General features: G+C 37.1%; 1 protein-coding gene across 4 annotated transcripts in view; it reads right to left on the bottom strand.

Moving 5' to 3' along the window:
* Positions 1-12,203, bottom strand: part of LOC134209339 (sestrin homolog) — a 127,326-nt gene that overhangs the window by 15,616 nt on the left and 99,507 nt on the right. For all 4 annotated transcript variants that reach the window (XM_062685329.1, XM_062685328.1, XM_062685326.1 and 1 more), the window contains one exon: positions 1,913-2,077. In XM_062685329.1, coding sequence (XP_062541313.1) covers positions 1,913-2,077 — 165 coding nt within the window. The remainder of the gene's footprint in view (positions 1-1,912; positions 2,078-12,203) is intronic.

Genomic DNA, 12,203 nt, shown 5'->3' with positions numbered 1-12,203 from the left:
TCCGATTAATCTGATGAAAATCAGTTTTCGGAAAACGACGCGTCAAATCACGCTTGATGCCTAGAAAACCAAGGCTTTTCGCTTTCTGCCGGAAATAAACAACCCAGGGACCAGGTGATGTGGCCTGGTAAAATCGCGTGCGAACAACATTGTCTGTTGAAGGCAAATCGCCTTCACTCGCTTCGTCCATGTACGCAAAGAAAAACAAAACTTAAATAAATTTATTTAAGAAAAAAAAAAACTTTTTTGGACCAGGCTAATGCCCACTCTTTCTGCACTGTCCGATTCTTTCTGTTTGAAAAAAAAATGTAACCAACTCCACGCTGTGGAAACAGAACAGCGTGGAATGATGCCGTATGCAGACAATAGAATGCTGTTAGGTACTTAGCTTTGTTGTTGCTGCTTGTAGGTACCGGGTACGACGTCGTCGTTTGGGATGGATGATACTCCGTCACGGCACTGCAATGATCACCGGCTGGTGATTTACCAATTGCAGCCCGCTTCCTTCTGGCCGCCAGGAATTCACCTTGCGAAGAGTCCGGTGCCGTTTTCGGCAGTAGCAAAATCGCGCGTTTAATTAAAGCGCACTTGGAAACGAAACTCTAATTCGCGTGAAGAGATGCAGATGTTCACGTCTGACTCAATCCGATGCGACACAGGGAATGAACGTGCATGTTGTACGAACAAAGTTTAGTACGACAATGTCAACATAGGGCGCTAGTGTGAGATGTCAAATACAAAGGTATACGATGCGCGCGTCCCTTGATGTGAAACTCGCAAGCAGTTGAATTTAAAACGACCGTTGAGCTCATGGTCGATGTGAATTTCCTCAGGGTTACACCTGTTTATCTGTGATCATAAGTTACGGTAAGTAACGGTAAGTCACGGTAAGTTAATTTGAACTTTGATGGGAAATTCATTCTAGTTATCACGGGGAAATTCATTCGAATTTCCACAAGTGAGAAATTCATTAGAATTTCGTCAGCAAATTCATTTAAATTTCCTCGGGAAAATCATTTGAATTTTCTCAGAAAAAAACATTCAAATTTTCACGGAAAATTCATTCATATTTATTCGAATTCTCTGGAAATTGATTTGAATTTGCAAGGGACATTGATTTGAATATTTTCGGGAGATTCTTTCGCAATGCCTCGGGAAATTCATTACATAGTGATTAGTCTTCACATTTATTCGAATTTCCCCTTGGGAGTGTATTGAAAATTCCTCTGGAAATTCATTTGAATATACTATCAAAATTTATTCAAATTTCTTTTGAAAATGAATTCGAAAAAAGTTTCAAATGTATTTTTTTTTTCTGTTGACGGATAATCAACCTTGTCGTCGATACACGCATCCGACCATCCAGCGCACACCTACAAAGTGTAGCTTTATTCGACGAAGAAAAATAATTTATGTCATAGATACTCTATAGTCAAAAGAGCCATTTTTAAATTGTTTTTCATCTATTGACGATGAACTATATTCAAACAAGCGGTTTCAATCCGAGTGTTTTTATTTTGTCTTGTCCGATGCTTAGATACCACACATTAAATTACATATGTTCTATTAAATGTTTTGATAAATTGTGTGTGTGTATGTGTGTGTCTTTTTATAAGGGAGTATTTCACTTGTGCAATATTTAATAAATTGTTTGTCTTAATTTCCTATTCAAATTAAAATTCAAATTAAAAGCAGCTCAATAAATACAAGTTACTGTCAAAGATAAATCTGTTCTGCAAGCAGAATTATTCAGAATTTCATAGATTTATGAGAATATTTGATTAATTTTATCATTTATTATAGTTTATGCTTGATGAATCACACATTGGGACGAACATTTATCTAAAAAATCTCGCCCATGTACAGACGGCATAAACAGTTGTCGGAAAGTTATTTAGACATAAACACTTACCATAATGGCAATGTAGTATCGGAAATGGAACGGCAGGGGTCCATCGCAGTGCATCACAAAGTTTTGCGTGTTGAGATAGTGCTCCAAGTAGCACGGGTGATAGGCTATCACCTTTGTGACGTGGTCCAGTTCGGTGTTCTCCATCAGAGCGGCTTTTGACCCGTACTGCAAATAGTGAGAAAGAGAACCACAAGGGATGGATGGTTACTGATTTGTGATTTGAGAGACTATGCACTATCAGCTGAGGATGACGCTCGGACAATGCAGACAACACGAACCGTTGGTCCGGTTTTGTTTGGGATCCTGCCCGAGCCGGGGTTTTATAATTCTAGAACAATAATCAATAAGGCAGTCAGCGATGAGGACATGGGGAAAACGTGCAGACCGTCACAATCACCACTCGCTTATGAGTAAGTCGGTGTCAGCACCTAAAGCTACGGGACAGCGCGAGTGCAGTGCTGAAGAGATTGCGATTAGAGCGAGATTGTATTGCGTTTAATGATTAATTTGTGCTATAATGCCAGAAATAAAGATGACTCTATTTGACCTCATTTAAGGATTATGGTGACGTGCAGAGTGTTTGCGGCCAGTTTGATATATTGTTAATTAGGACATGGCGAAACAGACCGATTCGATTTAAATATTTGTTTGAATTACGATCGCTACCCGGGCAGAAGCCATGAACCGAATAACAAAACATGATATGGACTTGATTGATATAAGAGATAAAAGAACAGGCAACAATATCAAAAATTTGCACCGAAATATCATTTAAATATCATTATATGCTATGGATAAGAACAAACTAATGGCACATGATATTGATCACTTATTACAAATAGCAAAACTTGATCTTCCCATGATATTTTAGTGCAAAATTTTGATATTATCGTTTGATCTTTTATCTCTTATATCAATCATGTCCATATCTCATTTTGCTATCTTATCAACATTTGATATTAATGAGCTATTTTCGTCTACTCGGGTAATAATTTCACATCGAATAAACTGTTTGTTAGGGGATCATCACATGAAATAAGTCTGAATTTCCATGGAAAATAGTTCAGATATTTCCACGCGCATTTCGCCTGAACTTCCATGATTTGTTTTTTCAGAACTTCCACGGAAAGTTCTTCTAAATTCTCGAAAATTTCACGATTTTTTTTTTCTTGAACTGTACGAGCAATTGTTTCGAAATTCGAATATCCTCTAGATAATCCTTTTGAATTTTATCGACCAAATTGCGCTGCTTGGATTACTTTTTTAAATTAAAAACTTTTAGGGAAAAAGTATTTTAAAATGTTCACAGTTATCAACTAAAAGCTTCTGTTTTACCATACATACGTTCATAAATCAAGTGTCCGGGGAAATAGAGAAAAAAAAATCCTAGACCTGATATGGATTCGAACAAAACCACCTTCAGCTATATAGCCGCACGTCGCAGCACAAAGCTATGAAAGACCACAGTTTGACCTCGTGCTCTCTAAAGTAATCCCTTGCTTATCTGTTGGTTGCTGCCTTCTGAAGTGGGTAAAGTTGGTACGTAACTTGTTGACGTTTCGCCTTATTGACCTAGGCTCATTCGTTCCGTTGATGAGATAGCTGTGTGTTTGCACAGAAAATCAGCCAACTCGTTTTATCGCGCCGTAACGTAGGTTCAGAGCGCAAAAAATTAGACTTGTATAGCATACCTAGAGGGTGTGGCAGGCAGCTCTGTAGCAGGATGAAGTGCGAAGACGATTACTAGCCCCGGATTGCTTACTTTGCGGTTTTAAATTCACTCTACTGCAATCTAATTATAAGTGTGTAAAAACTTGGATTCATGATTCGGATCTATATTTTAGCACTGGATAGATGTAAAAATGAGACTAAAACTACAATCACGCACGTCGCACCCATCGAGTCTCGGTATTAGGAATAATTTCAGCAAGCTAATTTATTATGCAACATATTAATTATGCTTATCAATAATACCATAATGGTACAATTATAACCAGGTGCTGCTCATGTTTAAGTAAGTAATGATGGTGTTCAATCAAGCGATAAAATCACCATGTAACATTGTAATGAATAATTGATTTAGAGTCAACTTCATTTATCAAGATAAAAAAGCTAATCGATTTAAACGCTCTATATAGTACCTACTTAATTCACCATGATATATCATGTTCTGCCCACACGCACATTGGCTACAAACACATCCATAGGAATCAACTGTGTCAGTCCACTTTATCAGCACTTTAACCGGCCGAATCGATTTAGTCGAGATAGACAGGGAAGTATACCTCACAATAAGGGACCTGAAATAACGTGTTATCATAAGACGGCAACATGCGATAACGAGTACATTATACGTCCTCCCCAACCTCTGACCACGTTTCTACACTTTCTGTCCTGTTCGCTCTATACAGCACTTGAAGTGAATTAAAGTATAATTTTTCAAAAGGTCGAAAGTCTAAAAAGATTTGATCACTACAAACCTGGAATACTGCATTTAGCGAAAACATGTTTAGAACCTTCCTTTCAAACTTACGACCTTTTCCAGAAACATGTTAGAATAGTTGTTTGTTTTTCATCCCACAGCTGGAAAAAAAAGTTAGTCCATCGTCTCTGTATCAACCTGTTGGGGTTCCACCTGTGTGGGAGTTTTATTGCGACGATACATCCACTAACGAGTTCGAAGTATAGAGTGTACAGCACCAACCTAATGACTAATGATTATTCCTACTGATTGGCTTTGTGTGTATTCGACAAACAGCTGGTTCTGCACTTGGAAACATATGATTCCTCGGCGTGAAAAGCCGGCATTGATTGCAAGATAACCCTCCTCCAGCCAGCTGAATGACATCACGCGCTTAGTCAAGGGTTGAAGGTGCATGTTTAGTTGGGACTGAGTAGGGTACACGGGATGAGCAACGAGCATCATTTTCTTCTTTAGTAGCTTTACGTTCCCGCTGGAACTTGGTCTGCCTTGCGGTACAGCATTCTTATGAGCAATTTCTATAGTTGTGAATTCAAGGCTGGTTATATATTATAAATTTGTATGTTGTGCTGAGTGCACTATTGCTAAGGAGTTAAGAATTTTAAAAGCCCTTAGACCAGACCGAGAATCTATCACATCGTTTCCGAATTATTTTGCTCATAAGGCTAACTGAAGCCCCTATCATAACTCGTGATAGTCTTCCGAATATATAGGTACACTATTCTCTATGAAATGAAAATATCAACAGTTAAAATTTGAAAGAAAACTAGAACCACATATTTAAAAAAGTGTAAAATTTCATTTACACTTTAGTAGTTCAGATACCTAAATTAGTGTTAGAGGTTTCTGAAATATTTCACAGAAATGTTTCAACCAGCCCATTAAAAAAACTGCTCGTTCATAGTGTTGTGGTTAACGCACCAAACACCAGAACAATCGTTTGGCTATCGGAAAAACACGATGAAAAATGTTCGAAATATACCTCACATCACATCTTTTTTTTTTAATTACAGGCTTGTATTTAAAATTGTTTATAAGAAAAGGTTGGATGTAAACCTATGGCCTAATTTCCATATTAAAAAAGTACCCAACGGAAAATTTATTTACCCAAATGTAAGTTTAATTCACTCAATTTCGACCTCAGGTAATAAAACTTAAAATTGGCTTCCCGTATTGACCTGGCGTCGTTGGATTGTTTGGCTCTTTTGTTTTTGACAACAGAAGAGAGAGTGGATGAAAGAGAAGAGAAAAAATAACTCAAAAATAAGTTTAAAAAAACTCAACGCTGAGTACTTTTATTCTTCCGTGTATAGTTTTGACTCAAGTGATATGTATGTTTTAGCATTTGTGGAAGACCACGCGTCTCCATCGTAGTCGCTTTTGGTTACCGGAACCTAGGCGACGCAATTGTCGTTATCATCCATACACAAGTCCATACACCATCACGACCATGTAGTATACGACAAACTCGCTTCGCTGCAGTATAGAATAGCGAATGAAACTCCGCATGCAGCGATTTCTCGACGGAATTACGATGACTATCACCCAACGACAACAATAATCGCTTCGCTTAGGTTTGGGTCAAAGTGACCAGACGTCCCGGATTATGCGGGACAGTCCCGGATTAAGTCTATTTTTCCTGCATTGTCAGGCGTTCCGGAAACTATGAACCCGTAAAGTCTGAAGAATCAATAGAATATGTGGTAAATGAGATTTTTTAAAATCTGTAACTGATCCGAATAACCTAGAATCAAGACATTCTGAAGGATTAACAGAAGTTGAATTGATTTGCCAGACTCTGGATAACGCAGAAATCTGAAGCATTTGAACAACTTGGTAGGTCTAGAGAATGTGAGAACATTAAGGATTTGTATGATCAAGGTAATTAAAAATAACTGAAGATATTCTGAAAAGTTTAGGTCATGATCTGAATATGGAGGATCTGAGTCTGTATCAGAATTTGAGAAAAGAACACGGAATATTTTCTGATTTTGGGAGCATCCTTTACCGATTCAATCCGGGTGTCTGATTCCAAAACCGATTGCGTTGGATTGTAATTTTTGCCACATCTCTTCGAGAGGATAAGGGACAAATAATCGCAGCAAGCCATGCGCGTGGATGGTTGCTTTTAAATTTTCTGTCACGTTTTTGTTCGTTCCAGCTAGAGATGTCGTAAAATCCCGATTAATCGATTAGTTACTAATCGATTACTCTTGATTCTTGTCGATTATTGAATCGATTAATCATTGTATAGTAATCGATTCAAAATAAATCGATTATCACAACGATGAATCGATTAATCGAAATAATCAATTAATTTTCGACATCCTTATGATGTCGTAAAATTCTGATTAATCGATTAGTAACTAATCGATTACTCACGATTCATCTCGATTATTGAATCGATTAATCGTTGGGTGGGTACGGTGGGCTGGTCACGTTGTTCGTATGCCGGAAGAACGTCAAGCGAAGATAATATTTAGTAGAGAACCCGGAAGAGGCCGCAGGCTTCGTGGAAGGCCGCGTACACGATGGCTTTTTGCAATTGAAGAGGACCTGAGGGCGCTCAATGTTCAGGGCGACTGGAAGCGATTGGCCCAGGATCGAGTCCAGTGGAGAAGGATACTCCATTCGGCGTAGGTTCATCGAAGAGCTGTAGCCCATCAAGTATCAAGTAAGTAATCGTTGGGTAATAATCGATTCAAAATTAATCGATTATCACAACGATGAATCAATTAATCGAAGTAATCGATTAATTTGCGACATCTCTAGTTCCAGCAAGAAATAGATTTTGAGAATGTCTATATATGGCATATGTACCAGAAGAAAAAAGTTTAAGTGATCTGAAGTTTTAAATTAAGGCGTTTGGTGTGTAAGTCTTTTTTTAGATGTCTTTGGTGAAACATATGTGGCTGTATGATAATATCAGAAATACATGGATATAAAACGAATTTCTTAAAATAGCTGTGGAGAAGTGAATTGTTCGTGGACACTAGAAGTGATTGATCTTCACTTTTTAAGTTCATTTATCCGGCATTAGATCAATTTGGTGAGATTCAATATTTTTTTATATGATTCCAAAACTACGCGCGATGCGCGATGGATTTAAAAATCCGGAAGTTTTTTATCGATCTATTATCTGATTGATAATGGTAGCATAAACAGGCGGGGATTATTGCAAGTGTCTGGTGATCTCGGACTGGACGTGAGTCTGGAAAGAATCACTGGAGCTGCAATAGGGCTAACACCTTCTAACTTTATTACAGACAGCTTTCTTACAGGATATTTCAATTCAATCCTGATTTATTATACATCTCATTTCAATATATTTTTTGGTTATACCAGTTCTGAAAGTTTTATAAACCTGGGAGCTCTAGATAATACACATTAAAATAAATAAATACTGTCGTCATGCAACAAGTAATATTGCCTTAGAAAAATTGCTTGCCGAAAGTTTCGATTTCAGCTCACTTTGACAGCTAGATTTCGGCTCGGCTTGAAATACACATTTTATTCCAATCTGTTTTTTCCTCCCAGGTACAAGCTATAAAGAAGGAAGGGTCAAAAAGTAGATGTTCGCCGAAAAATATTTCTTTAGGCTGTGGGTGATTTGGGTTACTTAGAACATCCAATTTTGCATATCCAAATCATAAATAATACGCATGCAATCATAAATAATACGCATATAAAAATAAAATATATGTACCAATTATACTAAAGTGGCCAACTGTTAATCATTCCTGAGATTGATAAGGCGATTCCGGGTTAATATAACCCAAACACCTTAAGTGTGAGTTTTTTTAGCACTAGGTAGGTTAAAATACATTCGAACTAGAGTGTTAAATTAATTTAAACTGCTTTCAACGACTTGATGATCTACAAAATGTTTTAAAGAAATGGAATAAACTGTCTGGTTTTTAATTGAAACACTTTTTAGTGTTTCTACGCTTCCATAACTCAACCATTACCTGGGTCCTACGGATAGAGTCCTTTTTTATTAAGAAAACTATTTTGAGCTTTTTAGGGGAATGCGTTCACTTGTCATAAGACGAGCTTGTACTATGTTTTGTTGTTATCAGGCGTGCTAACTGCTGAAAAAAATCACAAAAATGAGAAATAAAACAATTTGCGTAGGGGGAATGACGGCTTTGGCAGATTTTGTTCTATTATTGTCAGGGGGGTTTTTTATGACTGATTATGCTCAAAATTGGCCTAAGCATTCTTTGCTTATCAAAGAATATTGTGGCCAAATTTCATAAAAATCGGTCGACAAAAACCCCCCTGACAATAATAGAACAAAACCTGTCAAAGCCGTCTTTTCCCCTAATTCTTTGTTTTCGAATGGTATTGAATTTATGGAGCAGTTCCCCTACTACTTCAGTTCTACTACACTGAATTCTGTTTTTACATGATTTACATTTTCTCAATTTTTCACTCATCCTAAATGTTTAACGCATATTAATTATCATGTGATTTTTCTTTGATTTATTCTGGATTTTTTAAAACATGTTGCGAAGAGTTTGATGGTAAATTGAAGTCACACGATCAAAAATACGAGCGAAAAAAAATCGTGTAAAAACAAAATCCTGTGTATTAACAATACTTCTCAAAATGAGATCTTGAATGAACATAACCACAATCTTCAATGTTTAGCTCCGCTCCGGCACGATAGGCTATAGACCAGTGCAAGCTGTCTTTCAACTTAACTTATTGTGGCAGTGAACAGAGCTTTTCATAAAGTGTCAGAATCTAAAGTGACCAGACGTCCCGAATTATGCGGGACAGTCCCGCATTCAGTCTACTTGTCCCACATTGCTAGGCGTCCCGGGAAACCTCCCGCATTACATGATGATTCTTTAAAGTTTGGAAAATCTCACCAAATCTTTTTGTTTATGACTGGCATCAAGGACCACTCCCCTTCTTGATTTCTGATAGCATTCTAGATGAGGATCTCAAAAGTGAAACATGAGTATCACTAGTGTCCAATCTACGAATTACACCGTAACAATGCTAATGCTAATGCTCTTTAAGTTTGCAAGACACCAATTTTCTTTAGATTTCATACACCCAACCGGCGGTTGTAAAATTTTCCAACAATTATGTATAAGAATCTACCAAAACCTGTATAAAAACTAGGCATATGCGAAATTGCTAGATTCTTATACAAATATTGTATAAGAATCTAACAATTTTGTAAGCTTTTCTTACATTTTTTGTCTGACTGAAATCTGACAATCTCGCATATGCCTAGTTCTTAGACAGGTTGTGGTAGATTCTTATACATAATTGTTGGAAAATCTAACAACCGCCGGTTGGGTGTATGAAATCTAAAGAAAATTGGTGTCTTGCAAACTTAAAGAGCATTAGCATTAGCATTAGCATTGTTACGGTGTAATTCGTAGATTGGACACTAGTGATACTCATGTTTCACTTTTGAGATCCTCATCTAGAATGCTATCAGAAATCAAGAAGGGAGTGGTCCCGATGCCAGTCATAAACAAAATAACAAAAGCATGAGGATTACTACTCCTGGCCACGCCCATCTTCACCGTAACTAGGGAGAGGAAGGAAGTGTTGGTGTGGTACTTACTTAACGAGAGGCCACCGACTTAGCGACACCCTCATAAGTACCACGGAGTTGGATAATGAGGAAGGTAAACGTTGGGTCAGGATTTGCCTGTAGCTGGCAATGTAACCGTGGTAGATCTTATCCCGTAACACACCACGTAAAGGTGTCTACCCAGCATTACGGGTCGCCTTGGTGTCTTGCAAACTTAAAGAGATCCAATTACTCAGAAAAAGGCTAATTTGGGAAATCTAGAGGTTAAGAAAATTATTTTGAGCTTTTTAGTGGAATGTCTTCACTTGTCATAAGATGAGTTTGTACCATTCTTTTTAATTCCACCACTTGATTGTACCGATTGTAGGTCTTCAGTGTCTCGTACTTGACTCGATTTCAGTCGAAGGGCTATCAGATTCGTCAAATCAACGTTTGAATCTTTGTTTACAAAAGCAGATAAGGCGTTTTGAAAATTTTATCTTGATATGATCTAGGCATCCCAAGGATTATTGAGTTGAGTTTCGGAGTCGGAAGGAATAGTATCGGAAGGATCTGAGTCTGCTCTAGAATCTGAAAATAAACTGGGATATCAGAAAATGTGACCCGTACTGCCCACCGTTTTTAATTAAATTGCTTCTAGAATTATTGGGAAGAGTTTTAAAAACTTCTTCGTAAGGTTTCCCGTGGGGATTTTTTCGATTATAATTTTTCTGCTTCTTCTTCTTCATGCAACATCAAAGCGCCAATTGGCCCAAGAAATATCTGGTCACTTTATGTTAGAACAAAAATCGACGAGTGGGAAATTAAGACTCATACTTTGGGCCATAATAAAGAGCGGTTCCACTCCAAATCAGTAAATGACGAAACATTAGTATTTTAGATATCACCGACACTTTGCAAACGTGTTCAGTTTAGGGTTAAAGTTCCAATAGTTGGGGTAGTGTTGTCACAATCTACGTACCGTTTTGACTCAAACGTTTTGACCCGAACAGATTCATATTCTGAACACTTGTTACATTTTTTTGCACGAGAAAGGTACCAACACCGCTAGATGGATTTTTCAGGGTTGTTTAATTAGAATTTCAAGTTTTAATTACGATTTCCTCAAATTTTTTTTTCCTGTGCAATTTTTTCCATGGATATGTTTATTTCTACCATTTTTCTCAGACACTTTTTCTCTAAAACGAACATTTCGAAAGACCTCCATTTACCAAGGACTTATTTATTTCGCAAAGTATAATTCAATTTAAAACTAACATGAATGACAAATTTGACTGCAGTTTGATTTTTTTAGTGAAAAAATAATAACTGTGTTTTAGTTGGCAAAATAATAACTGGCACCAACGCGCCATCGTGAAATTCATATTTTATTATATTTAAGCATATGCACATTACATAAAACGGCAATCTAGGCATTATTAGTTTATTTTTTTTTATTTAAAAAAAATGAAATCATACAACATGGCGATATATGTTTTTCATTTCTTCCTCCATATTTTTCCACTCCTTATATTTATACTAAAAGCATTTCAGTTGTTCAGAATTCATCACGGGGATCATTTCAGCTTAATTAATTGTTACATAAAATAATTCTGCATGCTCTATAATTTTTTCTCAGTTTTTTTTAATATTGAAAAAAAATCAAATCGCTATAACTTTGCATTTAAGCCAGTTACCCGGCTTTGACACCTAAAACAACCGAGCAAAGCAAAACAAATGTAGGTAAATTTTCGCGGAAAAAGACTTTATCGTACACGAAGTGTAACGGTGTTGAACTTAATTTTAAGATAAAAAAACACCTACATAAAGAAAAAAAAATAGACTTGTTTACGTAAAGGATGTATGTTCTCTCCTAAAAAAACCAACTTTTTGAAAGGCTCGGAGGCCCGAAGTGTTACATACCGATCGACTCATTGATCTAATGTCGATGTGTGCGTATATATGTGTGTTAGCGTAAAAAAACATCCATGTTTTATTTACAATGTTATGAAAACTCATATGTGAATATGTACGTTATGTGGAAGATATTGATTTAGAAAATGAATTGGAGGTAACCACTTTCCCTTCGATGGGACTCGAACCCATGACCCTACAGTACGCTAGACTGGTGCTTTAACCAACTAAGCTACGAAGGACCTCCGTCGGCCTTCGCAACCTAGCGGCTACTGAACGAGCTCGAGATTCCCAAATTGGACGCATAGTCAAATCACTCGCAATCCATTTCTCAAGCCAATACTTCCACATGTGTA

This window comes from Armigeres subalbatus, chromosome 2 (assembly GCF_024139115.2).
Source record: "Armigeres subalbatus isolate Guangzhou_Male chromosome 2, GZ_Asu_2, whole genome shotgun sequence".
In the NCBI taxonomy this organism is placed as follows: domain Eukaryota; kingdom Metazoa; phylum Arthropoda; class Insecta; order Diptera; family Culicidae; genus Armigeres; species Armigeres subalbatus.
Note: the sequence above shows the minus strand (reverse complement) of the source record. Positions and strands in the feature narration are given on the sequence as shown.